General features: G+C 48.2%; 1 protein-coding gene across 1 annotated transcript in view; it reads right to left on the bottom strand.

Annotated features, from left to right (window-relative positions):
• Positions 1 to 26,439, bottom strand: part of LOC142580004 (sushi, von Willebrand factor type A, EGF and pentraxin domain-containing protein 1-like) — a 916,641-nt gene that overhangs the window by 45,470 nt on the left and 844,732 nt on the right. Inside the window, exons 12-16 of the mRNA XM_075690723.1 lie at positions 17,356 to 17,556; positions 9,606 to 9,833; positions 8,027 to 8,389; positions 6,121 to 6,396; positions 2,930 to 3,103 (exon numbers count right to left, since the gene is read on the bottom strand). Of these exons, the coding sequence (XP_075546838.1) occupies positions 2,930 to 3,103; positions 6,121 to 6,396; positions 8,027 to 8,389; positions 9,606 to 9,833; positions 17,356 to 17,556 (1,242 nt within the window). The remainder of the gene's footprint in view (positions 1 to 2,929; positions 3,104 to 6,120; positions 6,397 to 8,026; positions 8,390 to 9,605; positions 9,834 to 17,355; positions 17,557 to 26,439) is intronic.

Raw genomic sequence — 26,439 nt, 5'->3', positions numbered from 1 at the left:
CAACACAGAAATGGAAGATAGGAAGGTGGGGAGGAAAAAGGAAAGAGGAAAGGAGAGCAACAGGACAAATCTAAAGACCAAAGTAGAACACTGCAACAGGACAAATCTAAAGACTGAAGTAGAACTCTGCAGCCGGAATTAAAGTGACGCCGCGTCGAACAGCTTCCACAATTATCAACCACATCCATGGCTAGTTCGCTATGCGGCTAATTGTGTTCTCCACGATGAGACGCCAAGTAAAGCTGCACGTAATCACCGTTTCACGTAATCACCTGCACGTAATCACCGGTTCACAATATACACTACAAGGTGTTTGAACCCGCCACCTCCCATCTTCGAAGGAAGAAGCGTTAGGGTACAGTACTGATCACACACAGTAGGGCCGGTCACTAAAGGTCACGCTACTACAGAATGTTAAATGTTCATGCTACAAACGTGAACCTAAGTTGGTTAGGTCTATAAAGGTTAGTAGGGCGCGATGGGCCTGATCACGTTTAGATGCACAGCCACTGGGGTATAAACATTCCTCGAGTGTCGCACACCGCAGGCCAAGGAGATGAGAGTTTCTCATTAGCGACATGCGCTGCACACTGAAAGCGGGACACTCAAGTATAAGGTGCTGAAGTGTCTCGTAGCGGCCACAATACGTACACAATGGACTTTCCACACGCCCTTGTCTGTATAAACGTCCGTGCACGTTCACGCAACCAACCCTCAGCTTGAGCAGTTGTGCTCTAGCGCGACGAGGCAAGCCTCGACCACGAACACGGGGCGGGAACGGTCCATTTGCGACGCGCTGATCTGGATGCTGCTTGAGTAGGTGGCGACGAATCAGCAGACCAGTGTCATCAAGCTTGCACATAATTTCTGGGCAGTCACAGTTGTTATGAACGCAACTTGAAGCGAGCCGATCAGCCTCTTCATTTCCGGCGATTCCTACGTGTGAAGGTATCCATTGAGCAACGAGAGATACCCCACGTGATGTAATTTTGCTCGCAGAGTCAGTAATGCTGCGCACAAGTGGACAATCAAGCTCACTGCGTTGTAACCTGCTAAGGGCAGCACGGGAGTCCGTAAAGATGACAACCTTGGATGTAATTAACTCCTCTTGTACGTATTTCAGTGCAACATTAATCGCTGCTAGTTCCGCAGTTGTTGACGAAGTTGGGTGAGGTATTTGAAAGATACGTCGTACTTGAGTTGAAGGGCAGTAAAAAGCTGCAGAGGCGCCTTGACCGTCGTTGTGTACAGATGCATCTGTGAAAGCTTGAAGATAATCTGGAAACTTTTCGAACAAGTGAGACTGAGCCAATTGAAATATTGCCGAAACAGCCATATCAGACTTTTTGTGCATGTCAGGGATTGTGAGGAAAATGGGGAATACGTGTTTCGTGATACCTTTTGGAGGCGGAGACGTATCTGAAGCAGCATGTTCAGAAATGGTAGTGATATCCATAAATATATAATACAAACACAACGCAAAAACCTGCACAGTTGTATTTTTAACATTTGTTCCGTAAAAGAAATACGTGTGTTTTGCATTCATCACATATGTATACAAAACACACGTATTTCTTTTACGGAACAAATGTTAAAAATACAACTGTGCAGGTTTTTGCGTTGTGTTTTGAAAGGTTTGACGTAATAGGTTTGACGTGTGGCGTAACCTTTCAAAGGTTACGCCACACGTCAAAGCAGGCAACCCGGAGAGTTGCATAAGGAGAACCGCAGGCATGCGAAAAGAATTTCTAAAATCGCAATGCTATGTGCAGAAAGCGCCCGATGTTACTTTTTTTCGCTTCGGCCGTAGCGGTAGAAGCGGCCACCCTAACTTGCTGAATGCGGAACAGCGGAATACCGATGAGGGAATGCAGAGGCAATGGTAGCCAGTGTCACTGTAAACACGCATGACGCCACCTGGGAAGCTATCCCGTATGTACGCGTGCCTGGACAGTATACGTCCTATGCTTCACTATATATAAGCGCTCTGAGCACTCCTGCAGCTTGCCGAATAAACGGTTCGGTCTGTCGCTCCGAATCTGACACCTCGCCCGCCGCGGCTACAACAGTGGCTATGGTGTGAGACGTATTCGAGCCAGGAGCAATTCAAAAAGGCGGCCTTGACTGCGATAAAATCCACTCGAGTATTTTTATGCTCGCAAGAGTATTCTCCTAAGTTGCCCATCGATACGGTGTGCACGCATTCTCAATGTTGAGGATTAACGAGCATTAAACGCTCGTTGTTTCTGCTAACAAGACTTATCTTGCGACACTCTAGCGTTTAGTGAATAACCGAGTCGTCTGCGCCTTGTTGATGGTTTGCATAGAATACGAGCGCGGAAGTGGAATGACAAGGCAGCGCGCGGAAGCAGGATGGTTGTATGCTCTTGCGTGCCAAAACGAGAAACATTCTACTATGGACCTTTTCGTCTGACTCTATAAATTCATTCGTCATGGCAGAAAGATTTCACGACATTCGCATAATGACGCAATACGTATAACTTCGAAATGACTATATTAGTAGTTCACACCTAGTACTGTAAAATTAGCGCGAGTATCCGGTGTAGCTGAGCAAACCATTTAACACGATACAACTGGCCAATGCTGTACCGGGCACGATTTCATTCGCGTGAAATGCTGTCCAGTGTGTGCTAAATTGCTCTTGAGAATAACATTGTCCAATGAAAGTTAAAATGATCGAATTTTTGCGAATATTATCCAGCCAATAATAAATTCTCGACGGATTTCTCACTTTGCTTGATACCGCGGGCCAGTTCGAGACAATTTTGCATCCAGATGAAGGCACCTGCGCACCGTTTTGCTTGCCCGTCTTCTCGGGCAGCACATGGCAAGGGTTGCTGCGCAAGTTCGACAATGTCACTTTGTGCTTTCTGGTCATAAGCTGCGTTCCCTTACACGCAAGGCTTACCTTCGGCGTACTTGCGGGACTTGTGGCTGACCTCCCACTTGGGCGTGCCGTACTTGCGCAGCCAGAGGCACTCCAAGTGCAGGATAGCCCCCGGGTACACGACCAGCTTGCCGTCATTGCTCTGCGCTACCGGCATCACGTGCGGCCGGAAGAGGATCGTCGGAGGCTTCTCCACTGCCGTCCATTCCGGTCGCCGCCGCAGCGCGCGTGGTTGGAAGAGCGGGCAACATAAAACGTCAGGTTGAGCTTTTTTTTTGAACACAGCACAGAATAACAGAGAGAGTAAGGGAGGTTAACTAGACTTTGTACAGTTTGCCACCCTACACGGGGGAGTAAACTCGACCGAGAAAGGGGCACAGCATCAGGACGCCCGAGAGCAATATGTTAAAAACCATGACATCAGGCAAAAATAATTGAGATATCCTTTGACCTAGTCGTGTAACGTGGAATTGTGTCAGTAGATTGCAATGGCCGGACAAGCAACGTGAGCTGTATCACTACATTTCTGGCTTCATGCCTATAGGTTGCAAAAAAAAAGAAGAAAAAAGCGAGGTCTCCTACGCGAACGAAACAAACTCTATACATTGGTACCAACAACACGAAGAAGCGTGTAAGATTTTGTATTACTTCTAATGAATTAGTTTGTAATAATTGATTAACTACTTTCTAAAATTGTCACGTTTAAAGCTGATATGGCGAAACCATGGTTTATGCACATTCGAAAACGTCAATTTCAGTTGTTCGCGGTGCGCTATCGGTTGAGAGAATATTTTTTTCGCGTTCGAAATAAAGCCCGCGAAATTTGCCGACACGGCTTCTGCTTGCGCGCGCTTGAACACGCTGCGAGAACTAGTTCCGTCCGAGTAACGGACCATTTCGTTCATAAATATGGTACATCGAATTTCTCCGAGGTGGCTGCTATACATCCATGTTCATGTTAAGTTTGGCATTACGCGGCAACTTGATAGCTTGCGCTACGGTTTTTGATAATTTGGCCTTGGCGCTGTGCTTACCGCTGTAACGAACCGTCGTGCGCTCAGACGCCAGACTCGCCGCCAGCAGGAACTCCGCCGCCATACAAAGATAAACGCCTTGTCAGAGCAGTGTGACCGCTGGGTTAGACACGGAGCACGTTTAGGTGCTTTGCATCATCTTTGAGAGCAGCACGGCTGTGGCGTAGAAGCAGGGCACGAGGTCGACTTTGTGGGGATTTGGGGATTCGCCGCGCCTTGCGCGGGCGCGTTCACTTGTTCTGCCATCCCTACGCCTCGCTACTGGCTCCGAACCGGTTTTCAGACGAGACGTTCATTTGACGGATCGCCAGCCGTTTGTGCGCAGGCGCGAGAAGAGCAGGCTCGAGAGAGAAAATTGGGGGCTTTTGCTCCTTGAATAGATGACTAGGCATTACGGAGGAGGTTTCTTGTAGGCGTTTGTCCCTAGGCGTGCCGGCTTTGCGGAGTGGGTCGAGCTTGTTTGCGCTCGGACGCTGGCTGCCGGCGCGGTAAAATAGGTGAAGCAGCGGGCACTGACGCCCGATTTGACGACTGCTTGGCCTCTACTACGGCCCCTACTGCTTCCCCAGAAAAACAAGTGATGTATTTTTTAAGGTAGAGCGCCTTAAGAAGCAAGAAAGGTTTAATCCGGCATGACTGACTCGGCACTAGCGCCGCAGGCGCGATAAAGTCGGTCCGACGTACCTTCAGAGGCTAAGTTCTGACTGGTGTTGCAGAAGTCGCGGGGCTTGGTAGTGCTGAACTTAGCGTCACAAATTCATGGCTGGAAGTAACGATTTTTATTCACCCGTGTTTTTTACTAATTGTAACAATGTGTCATTATTTCGCATTATTGGCGGCACCTCCAGGACACGAAAGCGGCAACGGGGACACCAAAGCTAGAACCCGGTTTCGTCCGTGGGTTGGAGCTCGCCGAGGCCTGCGCGTGCCAGGGATGTATAAGATCGGCTGTCCGCTACAGCGGGCAGCCAATTTTTATGCGAACAACTCCTGGCACGCTTCGGCCTACGCGGCCCAAACCCACGGGCCACCCCGCTTCCAGCTTCGAACCCACCGCTACTCCTTGGGTGCCCTGGAGATCCTGCGCCGCCTGCTTTATTATACCCTCAGGTGCTCTCCTGAGGCCTCAGTTTGACGCTTACATGTGCCCTCCTGGAGCAGTGCTTGCAAAAAATCCAACCTATCGTCGCGACGAAAAAAGCGACCCGCTACTTATACAACACCAGTCAGAACCTTCCCCCTTCAGACAGAGCGATCACCAAATGGGGCGTCCGTGCCCACGGCCTCACCGCGCGGGCAGCCAGCGTCGGAGCGTAGTAAACTCGACTCCACTCGGCAATGCCGGCATGTCTAGGGGACAAACGCATACATCACGCGCTAAGAAACCTCCTCCATAGTGCCTAGGCAGAGTCATATATTTAAGGCGCAAAAGCCCCCAGATTTTCTCTCTCGCGGCCGCTCTTACTCGCGCCTGCGGCTACGATGGCGCCTGAGTAGCGCGCGTCGTCTTTATGGAAACAAAGCACTGCGTGCGCGGTGGTCTGCCTGCGGCGGCTGCTGTGAATCGCGCCCACGCGTCACCCACGTGCTAGCTTGCGCGATCTCCAGTTTAGCGAGGCAGTCGCGCCACACATCGCTCCGTTTGCAACGTGCCGCACAAGAAATATTGTTCGCGCCAGACAATATATCGCGAAATAAAAACGTGCATACAGCTGCGCTAAAATTTTGCACTATATAGAGTATCGTAGTTGTCGGTAAATTTGTTTTAAATATTTCACAGGCTAAGAAGAAAGAAGGATTCACGCAAGAAGGAGCGTGCCTCAAACAACTGAAATTGGTTTTCGAATGTACTATAAAGCGTACATAATTGCAATAATTAGTAAGTTAGGTTCCTATTCGTAAAAAAGTTATTAATTTTGGACAATACAAAAAATACTGGAACCACTCTTCAGTTTGCTGCACGCTGACGACATGGCTTTATCCGCATAGGAGGCTTTGTGTATTTTAAAGCTTGATGCATGATAGCTGGGACACGACACGGCGTATATGGTTCGATTCTTTGCGCATCGTTTCGAACTTCCTTTTCTTCCAACTACTTCATCTCTTTTTACGCTGCAGTACGTATACGCGGGCCCCCTGTGCTCTGGTAACGTCGACATCCTGTAGCAAGACACTCACGCGCGTAGTCGTTCTCCTGGGAGAGTCCGAAGCAGGAGGGCTTGACGCCGTCCCAGTCGCCGTACACGCAGCGTCGGCGCACGCTGCCCACCAGGCTGTACTTGCCGATGTCCTTGCAGCGGAAGACGAGCTCGGAGCCCGGCGGAAAGTGGAGCGTGTCGTCCGTGATGCGTCGGTCGCCCTGGAAGGCCTCTAGATTGGGTTCCGTGTTGCGGAACACGCAGGACCGATTGCGCCGCTCTTCCTTGGGCACCGACAGCTGCTGGGCTCCGTCCTCTGCGCGACCAGAACGCACTTTGATGCAGAGCGCGCAATGGACGCAGCACTGAGCAACGCCGCGGCCTAAGATGAGTCGTGGATGTATTCCATGCGCTGTGTTAACCGATATGGCGCTCAGGGAGCGCTAAAGTAAAAAAAAAAGGCAACTCAACATCTAGACGTATAAACTGTACGCAGATGTAGCTAACTCGAGAAAAGCGGTCGGACAGCGCAAGATCTTGCTGCAAATCGTGGTATGGACCAGCAAATGTGCCTGATTTCTAGCAGGATAACAGACGAAAGAGCGCAAGACTTACGGAGTATAATATTTCGCCAGCTATCGCGTCACTGCTTCGCATTATGAGTGATACTGCAACTTTTTTTTTTGTCAGAATTGAGTTTTTTATTTGGCTAAAATGTTGATGTATAGTGCAATTTACCGTCGCTGAGATAAGAATTTTTCCAAGTGTGCACACGGGCGCATGACATACCTGAGATATGATAGTATTTACGGTACTAAGCCTTCACATTTATATAAGCTCGTAAGTACAACTAACGAATTTATTTTCTTCTTTCTTCACCCTTTTTCTTAAACAACGCTCCCTTCTTGTATGAGGTAGAAAATCTGGCATTCGTTTGGCCGACCATGTCTGATTTCCCTCTTTTCGTATATGTCATCTGAGATATTATATTCTTTAAATAGTGCAAAGAAATGAAAAGTCACGAAAAGGGACAGACATATGGAGAGAACGAGGAGGGGGTTGCACGTCGCATTGTGCTAAAACTTTTAGCGACGGAGTGGTGCGCAAAGAATGCATCCATGTCTCAAAGCATGCCGTCACTTTGACTTTGGAACAGTGCCATCAAGGTGTAGTACTGTGCTCATCTACATTATCGTCGTACTAAGGATCAGAGGAGCCTGTCCGTAAGTTTGTGGACATGACACTTTCGCAATACAAGACTGATAAAAGCATTTTACTGGCACGATGTGCTCTTGCCAACTCACCATAATCGCGATAGGCACCAGGTCGTATTAGAAAAAAAAAGTTATTACGCTATAGAACAGTTCTTAAAAGCAGCCGCCAGCCAATGACGTTGTCGGATATATCAGTAGCGACGGCGGCCGGCCGATGTAAAGATCAGTCATGAACGAGAAATGTTGTGAGTTTACACCCACGGAATCTTTATGCCCAGCGCGGGATTCCTAGTGAAGGCGTTTGCCTTGTGCGGTAGCTTCGGGAGTACGAAAAGCAGAGCGAGAGGCAAAGCGCTTGCAGCGACAGAGCAGCCAGACCGAGAGGGACACCGAAACAGCTCACAAAAGCAATCTTCTCTCAAGAAGGATGTCAACATCTAAGTGCTTACTTTCTCACGGGATATACAAGAAGCTCCACCAAATTTTTCGTGAAAGAAGGGAAGAGCGGCTAAGGACTGGCTAAGGACAGGCTAATGCTAAGACGTCAGATCATCTTCTCTAGCAAATGTCCCTTGTACAATTGTCCCATGCATGCAGCTTCACTGCCGATGTAGTCGCTTACTGGTGTCTGACAGAAGTTTCCGTCCCAAGACCATTATGTGACAAAGAAACATAGAGCCTAAACCTCTCAGCAGTCACGTCGTTCAAAACGAGAAAAACATGTCCGCTAACCGCACTTCTCGGGGCGACCCAGCCAGCTGCCGTCCTCACACAGGAGCTTCCAGGTGCTCCTCTCGCCGCCGCCGGCGCTGTCGATGCAGCGGAAGACCACTTCGGTGCCATGCGGGAACTGCAGCAGGCCCCTGGAGTCCTCCCCGCCGTCCTCCTCGGACCTCGACGGCGACGAGGACCGGAAAGCGAGCGCATTGTGCAGTCGCTCCGGGGCGCTGCAGGGCCGGTCCGAAGGCGGCGGTGACGTTGCTCGACGCGGGACGGCGTCACCTCCACCGGGGGGCCCCGGGGACGCTGTCGACCCCTGAGCCTCCTCCACCACCGCCACGGGCGCCGACTCCGGCTGCGGCGCCTCCTCGGGTGCTGAGGGACGGAACGCGCGCGCGACACCATTCGCTGGCCATTTTAAGAGCACCCTCCTGTGATGGCCAGAAGCCACGGGTTCACAAAAGTTCTCTTTCGTTTTCCACTAATCGGCTCTTTCGCACCATCATAATTCATGATTGGTGGGCGCCCGTTTTTTCGAAACGCACTTTCATATAAAATGCTTTGTGAATAGTAAACATGACCTCAAAGCGCCAGTTAATAAAGCCATCCGCATTAGGTGAGAACTATTCTTAATAATGGGCGCCTGTCGATAGTCGTAGAGAACGAGATGATACCAGACACGCCGGTCAATGATGAATAGTAGCCTTGTTTACAGACAGCAGCTCATCGCCATTTCTGTGCGTCGCACTCATGTAAACGAAGCGATGTGCCTTAATGCTGCAGGTGGTGGTAGCTTGAGTGTTGTCTAGGAAACTTAGCGCGAATAAATTATACACAAAGGCACATGGAACAGACGAGGACAAGCGAGTGTCCTCGTCTGTTTCATTTATCTTGGTGTAATTTATTCGCGCTTAGTTTTCCAGTCATTATATCACACCATCTAGCCCAACAGTTAGTCCTGTAGATTGAGTGGGTGGGATGAAAGGCGGAGAAAGCGAAAGCGCGACGTCTCGCTTTTGACCTCCTGCATTTACACGCCAGACCTGCTCGCTAAAACGAGGCGCCAAATATTGTTTCGGCCACCGTCGAACGCAAGTTCATCCACTATACATATATAATCCGATGTGCTATTTTCGCATTCATGTTAATATGGCTATAGTGACAAAAAGCTACGGACAGCCAGTGCGTCCAGATGATGACGTTCAAAAATTTGACTCCAGCTTCACAAAATTTTTGTTCCATGTTTCGCAATTACCCGATGCCTTGGCTGCCGACCCGTTGTCATCTCTGTGACTGCAATAATAGGGAAGCGCTTGCGACCTGCCATTTATGAGGCGCGCTTACGTAAAATGAGTCTTATCTGAAGCAGCGTGCATTTTCTTGTCCAGAAATTTTTGCTCACTGCCTCGCCGATAAAAAATATTTTATTATAGCTTCGATGTAATAAGAAACAAGGGAGCGGTGAGCAGTAAGATGCAAATTAGTTTTTCCTTCCTCACAAAACAGCCGCCTGAGATCCAGAGTATCCTTTTCTAAGCCGCGTCCCTGTGTTGTGGCATTGCACTATATAGCGCGAGGTGAGCAGCTTCACCTGCTCCGAGGCCGGAGACGGGTGCCGAGGGCGTCTGCGGCGGCGGTAGGCAAGTCGGCGGCGCCGGCTGCAGTCGGCCCATGCGGCAGCGCAGCGGTGACGGCGGCCATTGGCGAAGGTGCGGTTCGTCGCAGGCGTACTCGACCGACGAGCCCGGCGATATGGTGAGGCCCGCCCGGTAGCCACCCAGGTAGCGGCCGCCCCGCAGCGCTGGCAGCTCGCACGGCTCTGCAGCACATTGCAAATGACGCTTTAGCGGCGAGCTTGCCGAGCGCGGTTTACGAGGAGCAGTGGGGAAGCTAGCACCAGCCGCTAGAGCGTAGAAAAGAGCACGACACTGAAAATAACAAGCAGGCTGCAAGGACTGTGAGAAAACGCCTATATCATAACGAATTCGCTTTCAATTATGGGGCAGAAAACGGGCGACTACAAAATGTGAGGCTTCGTTGGAACTTAGATGTGTCAAGGTGCACTCCACGGCACGTAATGTATAAATATGGACATTAGTGGCTAATTATCATAACCGACCGTCCTCGGTTGTGTGCGCGACGTAAGCGGTGTGAACGTGTGCAGAGATATTGACTCTTTGGGGAAACAACTCGTTGGTAGCCACGTCGGCATAACGTCAATAGTCTTTTCTACATTATGGCGAAAAAGTGTCCTAACGCGGGTAACTATAATAATAAAAAAGATTAGTCAGGGCTTCATGCTAAACTTAAGCTGTTAGGAGCGCTTCAGAACTCATGAGGTATTTGCCGGAAGAGTCTAGCGCCCTGTACATTGGCACTGGCAACTCAAGAGAGCGAGATGCCAGCAGCGTCACCATGTGGACGTTCTTCGCACTCCGCGTGACTTCCTGGACCCACAAGGCTCGCTCTGGCCAGTATAGGAAGGAGAGCAACCATTCCTGGCGTGGTCCTATAGAATATTACTGGAGGGAAATTTGTAGCTGAAATCTTTCAGCCACCATGGTAATTATCGGTAGAACACTTTTCTTCATCTGGCATGGATTCGCTGAGAGAGCGCTTTGAAGGCTTTTTGTTGTTCTTAGTGGTTGAGGTAACATGTGGCCTGTCGTTAGCACATTGAATCATTCTATTTTAGTGAGCAACACTGTAAGGTATTTTTCCACCGTAGTGAAGGTATCTACGCTCACTGTTTGCGACTTGCACATAAATCTTATATTTTACGAATGTTAGACTATGTAGTCATTATCACGAATTCATCCATCAATACTAATATATAGAGGCTGTAAATAATTCAAAATTGAACAAGGAACATTATTTACAAGTGATGTGCGGCCATAGCCGCACATCAGTAGATGTCTTGTTATCAAGGGAAAACTCGCAAACTTTATCGACGAGGAACCGCTATTGTTTACACTCTGAACCATTGCTACCACTGCATTGCATACGTGGTTTACGGCATGTGTGCTCCTCTCTTATTCTGCCCCTTACACATTTATCCCTTGCTGAGTAGCCAACCAGGTGTATGCCTCTGGTTAACCTCCCTTCCTATCTGTACATCACCCGCCATGGTGGCGTAGTGGCTTTGGCGTTGCTCTGCTAAGCCTGATGGCGCGGGATCGAATCCCGGCCCCGCCGGTCGCGTTTCCATGAGGGCGAAATGCGGGAGCGCCTGTGGGATGGTAAACGCCAGGTGGCGAAAACGAATCCGGACTCCCCCAGTACAGCGCGCTTCATAATAAGATCGCGGTATTGGCGCGTGAAACCACATAATTTTTCCTTTCTTCTCCGTCACTGTTGAGCACCGAACTATGTGTATATGTGTGCACGCACCCACATACATACATACACACACACGCACACGCCGTGCTCGCCCATTATTCCAATTTCCGACCGCCAAGGTTCCGCCCCTGTTTTCAACGTCTCGGTTTAATGGTACTCAATACCCTGGGACGAATTAATGAGCTAGCTTAGCGTTATCGAAGTCTTTCAATCCCAATTTTAAAAGCACACGGCTCAGAAATGGGCACGTAATTTAGATTACGCTTAGATTAAGAATTTAGATTAAGAGCTTCAGTAAGGTACAAACTTGAGCCTACTGGTGCAGCGTATAGTTCAAATTCTGGAGGACCGGCGCTCAGACGAAGTGCAAAGAGCGACACACGTTTTGTACTGAGCGACAGACATAGCGCAACGTGTGCGTCATCATTTTCTGTGCACTGCGTCGGAACGCTGGTCCTCCGGAATTTGTGCTCAGAACTGTTATTGAATGCTTAAGCGATGTTATGACAGATTATATGCACTAATGCAGGTCACGTCTATTTAGGAATCATTTATATTGCGCAGTGCATATAGCGTATTTGATCTTCCCTCTGGGTACCTTTATCAAAAGGTAAAACCGCGCATTTGATCGCCTCTGGCGACGTCGTGCTTCCCTATAACGACGGAAATATGGCGCATATAACGCACGCCCTGGACGCTGCGGAACATTTCCGGCAGTGACCTGACCGACCTAATTATGGCGTGCGCCTCCTTGGTATTGGCGTCTCAGATGCTCGCGCTGGGTCTTTCCGCGCGCCCCCTTCTGCAAACAGCCGCCTTCCATTCGCAGACACCAGAGCTCGCTACTGGGCCTGTCGCACTTCTTTAATATCATCCCGTCGCCTGTTATTTTCGTCTCTCGCTTTTTTTTCCTCCTCCGTCCTCCTAAAATCTGCAGAATTGTAGATCAAGAAGAAAATAAATGATACCGACGGGTCTGCGCCAGCGAGTGGAAGATCGAAAGAGAAAAAGTAAAAACGACGAATGACGTCTGCCATCTTCCGGTGGCCACAGGGCTGTTGTCACCGCTGTGCAAACAAAGAGCTCCCTCGCGCTCTTTCTGGGAGCTGCAGCCCGGTCTATGTCAAACAGCTCGTGCTGTTTGCCGTTCGCGACGAAGGACGTCTGTGGGTCTTCTTGAGCCATATACCTCGCGCGGAACGAAACCAGCAGCGCTCGCGACGCGGGGGCTTTCTTATGCCAAACAGCCCCGAGCCAGCCCGCGGGCTGTGCGAGCGCACTAACGGAAGCGGCGAGAGAGAGAGAGAGAGAGAGAGAGAGAGAGAGAGAGAGAGAGAGAGCTGGGCGGCAGGAAAAAAAGAAAAAAAAGTGCGAAAAGCAAACATTTTTTTTTTCCCGGAACGATCATTCATTCATTTTTTTTTAACGTATGCGCGCACCGCAGAAGAGGGTGCACTTTGGTTAACAAGATTAAAGATACGATTGCGTTTGAGTAGGAGGTAAGAAAGAGGTACAAATCCCGATGGAACTTCTTTATTTTTTTTTGTTCTTGCGTCGTTGTTCATGGCCTCAATAAAAGCGAAGAGAGAGAGAAAAAAAAATTCATGAGCCGTTCCACTCTGTGAAGGTGGATGACCAGCGAAGTTGTTTAGCGCACGACACAGAGGTGACACAGAACTTTGAACAAATGTGCTGGCATATTTATTGTCGTGATCTGTGGTCATCGTGACGACATAGGTACGGACAAACATTGTCATATCATCTTTGCTGTTAAATGTGCCCGCCACGCAAGACAATGAACGGCTCATACCCCCTTAGGCAATGGCTCGTACCCTCGTAAACGCGGCCTCCCCATTACGACGACAGGAAAGTGAAATTCTACGCTGGAATGATGAGCGACAACGGAGCCAGCTGTGGAAAAAGGCGACGGCGCTCGAGCCATTGCTGATGATGATAGTTTTTTGCACTTTTTGCACAACGGGGCCGACGACGACGAACGCGCGAGCAGTGGCACGAGCGAGTTCGTGTGGTTGGCGCGGCGAATTTTTTAACGGTCCTTTTTGAAAATGTTCTACAAAACATTTTCTTTTCAAAAACATCTGCTCTTACCCTTGTGCCTGGGACCTCTTTGGGTCCCAGGTGTGACAAGGGTAGTTCAAGGACGCGCTACAGGTCCCCGAGCCCACAGGGGTATGTGCCATTGAGCTTGGACCCTTTCTGCACTGTCACCAGGATCGGCCAACATGATGCTAGTTTCCGCACACAGACGTCACGAAACCCCGGACGTGAGCAATATACAGCTTCGGTGTAAAAAACGAATTCTTTGACGGCGGCTTCATTTAGAGCTCGGTATAGCTTGGGGGGGGGGGGAGGGGGGGAGGCGGCTCGTGCAACTGTACGTATGAAGCGAACTGAAACATGGATTGAGGGCGCCTATAACGTAAAGCTATTCCAGACTTTTCTATTCTCATTCTGCAATCAGCCCTTCACGATTGGTTAAAAATTTTCCGGTCCACTCCCACTTCGCCTCTCTGTCACTCGACGTCACGAAAACAGCTATAGCTGTCCATCTGATATGACGTGTACACACTGATTATGCTTGCTAGACCAAACAAAAGACAAATAATTATTTCTAATTCGACGCTTTTTTGCCATTAGCCCTTTTTAATGGTCAAAGGTTTTCAGGCTGCGCCCACGCGACGTCACAAAACCGCGAAAACTCACCGCGTCTAAGTGACGTGTATGCATTAAATATATTAATATGCCGAACAAACCTGAACTTTTTTCTAAGTAGAAGGAGACTGCGCCGCTCCAAAAGGAATAGAAGATAGCTCCCCGGTGATCGCTCAGGCGCTGGCTACTCGCCCCTGCCGGAAAGCATGTATTTATTTCCATATAATAAAACTTTTTGCGTGTTGGTATAACGTTATCGAGCCCTTTCGGCACGTATACGACATAACTCTGCCAACTCTTCCGTGCTGAGGATCAGTTTTAGTGACATTTGTAGCCTTCCGTTACACACCGCCGCAATTTTCGACCAGCCACCGCAAGCTAAGAAAAGGGAAGCAGACCAATTGCATATGCTGGCACCCCGCTCTTCATCCGGTTATCTATTTTCACTGCGCTGGCTCGGTCCCATCAAAACCTTCTCCACTTGAGCGTGGTTCTCGCCTGTTGTCAGCCAATTAGATATGAAAAACCGCTCAATAGTGGCAATGTTATCCGTTTTTAAAGCAAATAAAAAGTGACCTCCCATAAACTAAGAGGACATTTGATTGGGCTGTTCAGACAACGCTGCGGGTCACCGCCCGATGCTTGTGTTGGCGGTTACGCAAATTTGACGTCAGGAGATTGGAATGGAAGCCGAATGGAATAGTTTTACGTTATAGGGGCCTGATTTTTGAACACCGGTACTTTTTGTTCCCTGATGGAATATCAATGCAAACCTAACGATTTGGTATATAATGAGACCATAGAAGCCTTTTCGTTAAAGTTACACCGGCGCGATGCTTTCTTCTCATCAGTGTCAGTCCCAAGCAAAGATGGAATAGTAATGATAGAACGTTTGTTTTGCAAAACAATAAAAAGAATACATTTCTGCGCCTCCAACAGAGATAAGGACATGGACGATTGCGTGCGCTAACATCAACAACGGACATCGTCAACGCTAGTACAAAGAAAGAAAGAAAGAAAGAAAGAAAGAAAGAAAGAAAGAAGGATGAAAAATGGTGCGGGGGGAGAGCCAATGAGATAAGAGGGGGGTGTCTGCGGTCCGTCCAGTGATGCGCGCGAAAGCGCAATTTCTTTCTTTGCTTCCAGCAAAATTACTTCGCCGTTCCTCCCAGGCGGACAGGGCAGTCACCATGGCACACTCTAGATATAATGCCCGACAGCGTTTCTACAGAATCTAATTAATTTTTTCAAGCTTATTTGCTATTTGTCTCTTCTCCTTGCGCTTGACAATATCCTTGCCACTTGCTTATTCGCGTAACGCAGAACAACGTTTCGACACAAGTACATTTTTCACGTGTGCTCTTGCACAGACGATGTTCGTTTACATAATTTAGGCTTCCGCCTCGGCTCTGTTTGTCTAGACAGATCACGCCGTGCGCTGGCAGGCTGGTTTACTCGCGATGTATCCGCGCTGCTGAAGCACAACATTCGAAAGTCTGTTCTTGTCTGACACACGACCTCGCAACTTTCTAGAGCTATAGGCTTTCAAGAATAGAGTTTTATATTTTTCCCCTTAGAAGGCTAGTCTGGTGACTGAACACAGTATATCTAGTTTAAAATAAATACCGACTTTTTTTTCTTTTTAGGCGCAAGACGAAATGAAGTGTGACAATTAATAAGCACTGGGTCTGATCAATGCAATGTTACCATTTGTCTATGGCCAAGGTTTAAAGCTATCGCCAAGCTCGGTCGACATACACAGTGCATATTTATAGAGGGTGTTTCTGTATACGAAAGCTTTAGGGAATATTTAAGGACAGCTGTTTTGAAATAAAATCATGGTTCCTCCGGACACATGCCGTCAGTGGTTGCGACCACGAGGGTCGCAACCACTGACGGAGTTAATTAGTTAACGAGTCACTGATTAACACACAATAATTAATCAACTAATTATTCAATTAAGTTCGCGTTGTGTCAGCGGGCGTATCGTAATTGGAAAATTGAAGCGAGATCTTCTACAAGCCGTATCAATTTTTGGATCTGGAAAAATGCGATTACCCGCTGCACTGTGGCGCGACGAATTTCGGCTGTCAGAGCGCGCCAAACCGAAACTGGGTGGCTACAGCGAGCGTAAGGCCCCTCGAGGCAACGTTCTGCTTACGTCACCCAGCAGCCAGCGCGCTGCGACAGCGAGGGGCACAGAGACGCAACGCGCTGGCGGCAGGCTTCTGGGTGACGTGAGAGCACGCCTCAATTTCCCAATTACAATGAGCCCGCTGAGACTAAACGTGGTAACGTTAATTAATCAATTTTGCCAATTAGCCACTAATTACCACGTATCACCCGCAACCCCGTAGTCTCCACGAAGGAATTATGAAACCGCTGTTTTATGCATTGAAGCACAAAAGCAACTGGGACACCAACGCATCTTGACGGACACTTTGAAAATGAATATCTGGGAACTGGTGCTGTCCAGAGAATTCATTCCAAGTGGAGAGGCCGCGCGAACTCAGAGGCTATAATTTGTAGATTAAAACACGTGGCGTAACGTAAATAATTAACATGTTAATTACCGTAATTATGTTAATTATTCAATTAACCATTTTGATTTCTTGTAGCAGTAATGGCTACCTCATCGAGTAATATCGATCAAGGGTTAGAATTGTGCTGTCTGCCATTGGCAATCTTTAAAAAACTCGGTACATCTAAAAATAAAAGACCTGTATAGTGCAAGTCATTAGTGCCGGCTTTTGAGTCGTATAGCTATGTGACACAAAGTCTAGTTAAACTCCGTGCCTTTCCTTCCTCCCCCTTCCACTCTATTACTTTCATTGAAATGATTAATAGGAGAGGTTGGCGCCTTTATGACGGCATTCGCTACTCCTTGTCACTTAGCAAAGGAAACAAATATGCGCAATAAGAGAGAATAATGTCACAAATATGGCACTCACTAGAACACCAGATTTATAAAAAAACAATACAGTTCAACAGAACATGAAGCACTCCTCTCTATTTAATATTCCCAAATGACTGCGTAGGAAAATATGCTTTTTGTGATATTTTATTGGCAGTTTCGGAGCTCGTGAGACTTCTGAATGTGCTGGTGAATCGGCCGTGCACTAAGAACTATTTTTCGATTTTTCTACCAGCGGCGGTAGACAAGCTTCTATTTCGCTCAAGACCGACCGACCGACCGCCCGACCGACCGACCGACCGACCGACCGACCGACCGACCGACCGACCGACGGACGGACAGACAGACAGACATGCGCGCACACGAGCACGATGCACCATGTGAGAGGTTCGGGCAAGCGTGCGCTTGGACGCACCGGGCAAACACTCTGGGAGCAGGCCGGGCGTCCACTGTCCCTGCCAGCAGCGCAGCTCCGGCTGCCCCTGAACCTGGAAGCCCCGGCCGCACACCAGCTCCACTAGGGTGCCGTGGCTGATCAGCTCCGCCGGATCCAGAGGCCGTTCCGTCGTCAGCTCCCGGAACGAGCCGTTTGGCACCTCGGGCAGGCTGCACGTGGCTGCGAAGGACGGGTTCGTGGTCAGGCAGAGGGAAACCTTCTTGTCGCGATCGAGAATGCTTGCAGTTTGACAGCCAGAATAGACATCTGTTTTATATTTGTCAAGTGGATGATATTCTGTCATTCATGCGACAAGCGTGCGCTTGTCGAAGAATGCAAGACCTCGCACTCTTTTTGGCGATACCCATTTACGGCGTTTCATTACGAACGGTAAGTTGCGTTTGTTGATGGCCGGAAACGCGCAGAGTGTAAAATCTCATGGCGAAGCGTCTGAGATCTTAGAGCGCAGCTCTAAGGCGCCATTTGCTGCGGCGAGCGTCGGCGTAACCGAGCGAACGAACACAGGGGAAGACGAAAGTGAACGCGGAGCGCAGCAGGGGATGAAAAACACGAGGAAAGCGGAGAGGAGGGCGCAGCGCAACCAGGAAGCGGAAATCGGAAGAACGTATGGCACAAAGGGCGAGGGGAAAGCGGAGTCACTGCACGACCAGGTATGCGGCCAGCGCGAAAAAAAAAAAAAGCGCTGACGTGGCCTTCGGACCCATTGCGCATGCTCTACTTCGCCTGCGGCGCCGCCGCCGCAAAAGAATGCACTCCGCACGAGCCATCCATTCCCGTGTTCACGCTTTCTTTCTGAACAATGAGCGACACAACCGGTAGATGCTTTGTCTGCCGCTGCTGCTAAACGAGCTGCCCGAGCAGATATTTCGCGCCACCGCAGAGTGCACCTTGTCCTTCAGAATCAAATTATTTGCCATAAAACCCCTAAACAGCTGCACTTGAAATTCGCATTTCCTGCATGTTTGCTTGTCCCCCCCCTTTTTTTTTCTTTCCTCTTCAAGAGGTTGGACGAGGTGTTTCTTTCAAGAAACAATTGCCAACCGATTTCTCTTTCCCGCAAGTATGGTGTTTATATAAAGACGGAAAGAATAGTGGAGAAAGAAAGCAAATGCGCGAAAAATAAATAAGGGAAGGGCTGGGGACCGTCTGGGAGTGTCAAAGTCTATCTAATAGGCCACTCGAACGTAGAAACTTCAATACCGCCTTGACCGACTTCCGGCAGGACGACTGTATATGACGGCACTCCAGGATTGTCTGCTGCGAAAGCGGCCGGTCGTCGAGACGGGCTAACGCGGTCCCGAGAGACTGCTTGTGTGCGCTGCATACAACGATAAAAGAACATGTTCGATAGTTTACTTCCCCAGTACCCTTCCCTCAGTATATATACACGGTAGCAAAAAAAAAAAAGCTTCTCTTCCGGTTGACATCTTTGCATTTTCTATTTTCTCTCTCTCTTATGTATGTTTACATGACTACTACTAATAAAACAATGCACCTGCGCTGGAGTTTGAACCATGGTCTGTGTGGCAAGAATGCGACAATCTCACATTGTTCCTAACGGGAAGTTATATGCGGCCGTTGGGCAGCGGACGTACAGCACGCACGACCACAATGCGCATAATCTCGATGACTTTCCCTCCTATGTTCACTCATTTGCGTGCTAGCGCTGAAGGAAAAAGCGGCGCTGAGGGAGAACTTTGCAATAGAGATTGGTGTTGTTAAAGGGACACGTTACAGCTCCGAAGTACAGCGTGTAATGACGGCTAAAGGATGAAAAAGTGTAATTAACAGAGCTTCATGTCTTCGTTAAAGTGGCATACGCTGCGAGTATGAACCATCACGAACGAAACTACTGAATGCAAGGCAGGGCAAACGATTTGTGTTGGTTTAGAGGGGTCCTGAAGCATCCCTCGGGCTTGGCGAAAAAACACAGTCCGCAGATAGCATACGCTGCTGTGAACACCTCAGCCATATTTTGCACTCGTGCGCGGCGCGTCCAGCTCGCACGCGGAGCACGAATTGGATTGGATATACTTTATTAAAGGACCTGCAGAACGCGCGTCAGCGCGCAGCGGGCGTTTCCCACGCAGCGACAGACAGGCAGTACCTGGCGGCCGCTGCGCGGGCCTGCTGGACGGCCCATTGCTAGTGTTGTAGGAGCAGGCTTCATAGGATCTTCTCCCACTTGTCCGAGGTAGAGTCCGGAGGAGTGTTTCTGCACTCCCAGAGCACGTGTGCCAGTGTTGCAGTGTCGCCGCGCGAGGGGCACGCGTCGTCGGGGTAGACGTGTAGATGATGTGTAACGTGGCAGGTGGGGATAGGTATGTGTCTGTGACAAGCGTAGCATTAGCGCCTTCGGCCTGTTCAGCTTTGGGTGCGGGGGTGGAAAGAGACATCGCCCCAGGTAAAAGTGTTTAGTGATTTCGTTGTACGTTACTGGGGCGTCCATGTTCACCTCCCACTCGTGGACACACGGTTGCCCGTGGGTTACGGCGCTGTTGGTAAGCGCGCGCGCAGCGTCGTGGGCTGTCTTGGTTGGGCGGGGCGCCCGGGATCCGACCCAGGTGGGCGGAAAACCAGATGACGGTGTGCTGCTTGAGGGCGCTCGGATCAGCGCCGCGGAGGACGCGTAACACCTGGTCGGAGACGACTCCTCTCTCGAACGCTTTGATGGCCGGTCGCGAGTCGCTGTATATCTCTCGCTCTTCGTCGAGCATTGCCAGGGGTATGGCCTCTTGCTCCGCCACCTCGGGGTCGCGTGTGTGTACCGTGGCGGCGTTTAGCATACACACACGCGACCCCGAAACGTACACACACGTGACACGCGAAAGAAATAAAAACTAAAATGAAATCATAGTCTCCCAGATTCGGCGATGTGCGGCGACCATCTAGGAGGCTGGTGCGTTTCGCCGATTCCGCTAGGTGCGCTGAGAGCCAAAGTATGATAAAACCCCTTAAACTTCGTAAAGTGGCGACACTCTCCTCCTCCGCCTTCACTCCTCCTCGTTTTTCCTCTCTTTCGCGCTCCCTCCTCGACCATGGCGCCGCCTACACTGCTCGAGCGTAGCAACGGCGCCAACATGCGCTCCTCGACACTCGTAGACGTTTCTCGCGCAAAAATGGCGCTGATGCATGGCGCGAGGGCCCACGTGATGCTATTAGGCCAATAGCGACGCGGCGTCGGCCTGGACCAGAGCGCGCGAGGAGGAGGCGGCATTCTTCAAAGCGTGGCACTACTTTACGAAGTTTAGGGGCTTTAAAGTATGAGAGCCCAAAGTCTGGTACTTCTAACAAAATCTTGGCTGGGCGTAACGTATTTGTGGACCGGATATAACGGCACAGAGAAGAATCAAGAGTTAGTGGAATGCATAAGTGCTGATATTAAGGGTTTTGGGAAGGACGCCGAAATTATCCTATTAGGTGACATGAATACAGGATCTACAGGATACAGGATCTAGATGGCTATACTGACAACGACGAGAACTCATTGCTAGATCTTTGTGAGCAACATAACCTCGTTATCGTGAATACAGGGCGTAAGTGTGAAGGACAGATCACGTAGGAAGTTAGTAACTGGCAATCGACCATTAATTACTGTCTGATGACAGAAAGAATTCATGATAAGTTGAGAGAAATGGTCATTGACGAGGAAGGGTATAGACGCATAGGGAGTGACCATAAACGCATCATCTTGAAAATGGGATATGTAGTAGGGAAAGAGAGCAAGGAGTGCAATATGGCCAGTCCAAATTTGAACGCTGAGCAAATAAATATAGCCACAAGAGTCGAGGAGGAACTTTGCAAATGGCCAAGTAACGAGTGGGAATATAGTGAGCTTCTTTGTGTAATAACGACGGAAATACGGAAAGAGCAACAACATGTTCGTTGGAAAGGAAAAAAAAGAAACCGAAAAGCTGGCGGAACAGGGAGATACGACAAGCGATCGCCGAACGACAGAAAGCATCGCGACATCACAGGCAGGCAAACAAGGCGCAGTTGTCGCAGGATGAAGTGGCCAGTAAATGGGAAATATACCGGGAGAAAAAGTCTACGGTTCAAATACTGGTGCAAGCAAAGATAAAAGGTGAAAGTGAACGTTGGTTGTCAAAAATACGTGAGAAAAACAAAGCTGCACCTAGAATATTTTGGAACCGCACGGAATTATTAGGCAGGAAGTCAGCAACAATACAACAACATATCCTAGACGAAGATGGAAACAAACTGGAAGGGTAAGCGGCAATAAATTCCATCCGAAAAATAACAGCCTAATCTTTCCAAGGCAATGAGGAGGTTGTATTTGAAGAAAAAAAGAGCATGAAAGAGAACCAGACGAAAAAGGAGCTGATGCTCACAAATTTTATCTGGAAGAAAGCCGAAGAGAAAATTTCTGAGCGCACAGCCACAGGGCTAGACGAGGTTCCCGTTAAGCTGATTAATGAACTACGGCCAAAAAGTAAGGAAGCTCTGGTGAAAGCAGTGGAAAAACTTTAAAAGATAGAATACCAGGCAGTTGGCGACAAAGTAGAATGAATTTAATTTATAAAGGTAAGGGGTAGAAAGATAGAATTCACTCGTATAGACCGTTGATCATTACATCGGTAATATACAGGCTAGCAATGCAGGTAATCAAATTAAAGCTGCAAGCATGGGCAGAGAATAATGACATTTTGGGAGAACTTCAGAATGGCTTCAGAATAGGTAGGCGTTTGGATGATAACTTATTTGTTCTTACTCAGTGTACTGAAATATCGAGAGTAGAAAGCAGACCGTTATATGTGGCGTTTTTAGACATTGCAGGAGTGCAGGACAACATAGACCGCAACATATTGTGGGATATTCTGGAAGAGGAAGGCTTAGGCGACGATTGTCTACAGCTTTTGAGAGAGATTTGCCTAGAAAATGCCGTTTGCGTTGAATGGCAAGGGATGAGAAGCGAGGAGAAAGTTGATATCGACAAGGGACTGAGGCAGGGGTGCCCTTTATCCCCGCTGCTGTTTATGATGTATATGGTGAGGATAGAGAGGGTGCTAGAAGGAAGTAATATCGGGTTTAATCTCTCATGCAGACAGGCGGGTAATGTAGTAGAGCAGAAGCTTCCAGGTTTATTTTATGCGGACGACATTGTGTTGCTACACTCTAAGAAGAATCCCGGGGAAAACGGGAGCAACTGGGCAGTTCGTCCTAAAAAGGGCGCTTTCGTCCCTCAAGGGAGTAACTGCATGAATGTGCGTGCCGTGTGCAAATTTTGGAGAGTAAGTGTTTAGTCCCTGGTCGGTAAGAGAGCAACGGGAGGACGAAAGACAACAGTTACTCCCCATGCGCTCCGCTGTTTTCGTCCCTGTCGTGGAGTGATGCGGCAAAAACGGTATTGTCTATAAATCGTGACTAGTTCGAAGTTCGTGCACTGTCTATTGAACTACATGCAAAGTAGCACTTTACCTCTTTGTGAGAAAATTGCGTTTTAAATTTAAAGCTGGAATGTGAGGAGCCATGCCCTTCGTACGCACACCATAAGTGAGCGATACACATTAAACGCGCAAGTCATTGATAGACTGCCAGATTTCGCTGGTCAATGGTACCTAAGTTCCTTCCGTTCCAAGGAGATTACGAACTTAGCTGAAGCGATGTGTAGCTCAAACGGGACACATTAAGCAACAGAGAAATTGTCCGTCTCTGTCGTCTTACGTGCCCCATTTGAGCTCGCTACACGTTTACATCGCGTAGTGCCTCAGCCTAAATCACCCTAAGAATACTCGGGCAGATTTCTTTCTGCACTCGCTTATGGTTGCAAGTACGCTCAACGTTACACTCTCCCCGCACAGCATACACAAAATGCCGAGTTGCTTTTATATTGCCGCACCTGCGTTCGAATGCTTAACCTGTCGAAATTTCCGGTCTCGTCAACCAATCTGCCGTTCTCGATCCTAGACCATATCAATGTTGGAACTGTTATTACAGAAGGTGTTAAAATGATGTACAATGGTTGTATAGCGAAGCTGATAATTAATAGTCAGTTAAGTGATGGTATTCCTGTGCAGTCGTCTGTGAGACAGGACTGCCCTTTATCCCCCCTGCTTTTCGCTCTCTACCTCGAGCCCTTTTGTTTGCGGCTGCTGAAGAGCCCAAACATCCAGGGTTACACTTTTCATAAAGCTGAAGTTCGAGTTTTAGCATATGCTGATGATGTAGCAGTGTTTTGTACGGACCATGACAGTGTTAAAGCAGTTGTACAAGAGGCTGTAAAATTTTGTACTGCAAGTGGAAGTGCTATTAACTGGAACAAGTGTCTTGGTTTTTGGCATGGAAATTGGCAATACAAGCCTGAGACTTTTTGTAGCATGCAATGGGCGGTAACTCCAGGCACCTACCTAGGTGTCCCCCTCGAACATTATCGAGGTAGCAAAGAATATTGGGACAATGAAGTAGTGCGAATGAAAACCCAGACCGGCAAATGGGGAGGGCATAATTTTTCAATGTTTGCAAGAGCCACCGTGTGTAATTTGTTTTTAGTCGCTAAAATCTTTTATGTGATGCAAGCGTTATGTCTGACGAGGATGTCTGTGCAAAAGCTGCATAGAGTATTTGCGATGTTTATTTGGGCCTCAACATGGGAACGTACAAGTCGTAGTAATCTGTTCCATAGAGTGTTGGATGGGGGGCTGGGGTTGTCACATCTGTTCCTCAAACAGATTGTAAGCAGGTTTCTTTTTTTGCGTGACCAAAAGGATGCTTTTCTGAGAACAATGACTCAAGCTAGACTGCGCGATTCTTTGCCTGATTATGTAGTGTCGTCCATGTATACGGGGCCAATGCCTTTAAGTGCTTTTTTGCGTGAAGTGGTCGCGTCTTTCCGAATACTAAAAGCAAGATTTTCTAGTGAATATCTGGCTGCTGTTACTAGTAAGAAGTTGTACAAAGATCTTGTTGATGTATTCTTGCCTGTACCGTTGTATCGTACAGTATTTGTTTTAGGTTCAGAACGAGATGTTCTTAGGAGAGTTAAACGAATGCCGGTAAGAGCTTCTGTTAAATCTTTCTTTTTTCAACTACATACAGGCACTCTCCCAGTGAAACCGTGGCTGCAAAGCAAAGGCATTTTTGTACCTTGGTCTGTGAATTGCTTTATATGCAAAAAACCGGAGACGATTGAGCATATCTTTTTGGACTGTCATGACGCAGTGTTCTTGTGGGATATTCTAAAACGTAGCCTTAAAAAGGAATTGCCGTTAAGTGCTTTCGGGATACGCTTCCTGCCATATGCTCGGAACCAGACGGAGTGCCTGTCGATCTGTTAATGCTTCTGTGCATGCACAGTGTGTGGCGAACGCGTATGGATATTAGGCATGAGCGCATTGTTCAGACCCCAGCACATGAATACTTCATTGAAAGTGTGTTATATATACGCGAATTTTTCTGTGCACAGAGTAATCCTCCTGATTGGCTAAGTGCTTTGGACAAAGTGACTAGCCTACATCGTTCTTATCTCACCCCACTGATCCGGTATTGACTAGTTGTCTTTTATGGCCATGTAATACTCACATTGTATTTTCTTTTGCCAAGCCGGTAATTAAAAAAAAAAATCTGCCGTGGTGCAGTGGTTAGAGTACCTGACTTGTGAGCGCGAGGACGTGAGTTCGAATCCTGCTTTCGGGCACTTTTTTTTTCTTTTTTTTTCAGCTCAGTAATCTTTTTTATCAGGGTATAAATGCCTAATTTCATTAATTCCACCTTTGCGGAGCATCGGAAATAATGACCGTTACTCCCTAGATGAGCATCGGAAAAGAGCAACTGTTAGTCCTCGGAGGAGTAACGGCATGGGGAGTAACAGTTCATCCCCTCGCACTTACCCCCTAAAGGGAGGAATGGTTGTGGCAGATCAGTTCCTCCCCTAAAGGAGTAACCTCAATACCCCATTTCCTCCTTTTCTTCTTAGAGTGTATCTAACAAGCAAAGTGACTTGCAACGTCTGGCTAGTATCTGTGGACAGGAAGGCGATAATATAGGTTTAAAATTTAGCGTTAGAAAATCAGGTGTTATGGTATTCAATGAAAACAGTGAACAGACAGCGGCAATACAGGGCCAGGAAATACCTCGGGTAACAGAATATAAATACCTTGGTATATGGATAAACGAAGGCAATAGATATATGTAAATACAGGAAAAAACCATAACAGTAAAGGGGAAGAGACATTCAGCCATAATGAAGCACAGAGCGCTATGCGGATACAATAGGTACGAGGTCCTCCGAGGTATGTGGAAAGGTGTAATGGTTCCAGGACTTACTTTTGGAAATGAGGTTGTTTGCTTTAAATCAGGGGTACAATCAGGACTCGATATGAACCAAAGGTTAGTGGGTCGCCTCGCATTGGACGCTCACGGGAAGACTACAAATGAAGCTGTGCAGGGTGATATGGGCTGGACTAGTTTTGAAGTGAGGGAAGCTCGCAGTAAAATTCAGTATGAAGAACGACTGAGGAATATAAAGAAAGTAAATGGGCTAGTAGAGTTTTGAGGTAGTTAAAACATAAAAAGAAAAAAGAAAGACATTGATTCACAGTGGAGGAAAGGAAGTAGGAAGCTTACCAGAAAGTATGCGGCCTTTAGGGTGAGCAACACAGCAACAAAGGATGTCAAGCCGAAAGTCAGAGAGGCTGAAATAATCTCATGGGTGGCGGCAATGGAAAAGATACCTGCCATGGGTACCTATTTAAGGGGAAAACACGAAATCAAGAAAGAAACAATTTATGATACCTCACAGGGAAGCTCATTACTTTTCGAAGCGAGATCAGGATTCCTTCAAACACGTACCTATAAAGCGAGATATAAGAAGGAAGAAGAAGCATGTGCTTGCTGCGGTAAAGCAAGGAAAACGATGGAGCATGTTTTATTAGAATGTGAAGACATCTGCCCAGCGGTCGATTTAGGCACCACTGGCCTCCTTGAAGCCCTTTGGTTAAGCGAGAGTAGGTGAAAAGTAAACATGTCCGCAATAGAGGTTAGTAAGAGGCGATTGGAAGACTGGTGGGAGAAAAGTAGGGAAAC

Source organism: Dermacentor variabilis, chromosome 1 (assembly GCF_050947875.1).
Source record: "Dermacentor variabilis isolate Ectoservices chromosome 1, ASM5094787v1, whole genome shotgun sequence".
Taxonomy (NCBI): Eukaryota; Metazoa; Arthropoda; class Arachnida; order Ixodida; family Ixodidae; genus Dermacentor; species Dermacentor variabilis.
Note: the sequence above shows the minus strand (reverse complement) of the source record. Positions and strands in the feature narration are given on the sequence as shown.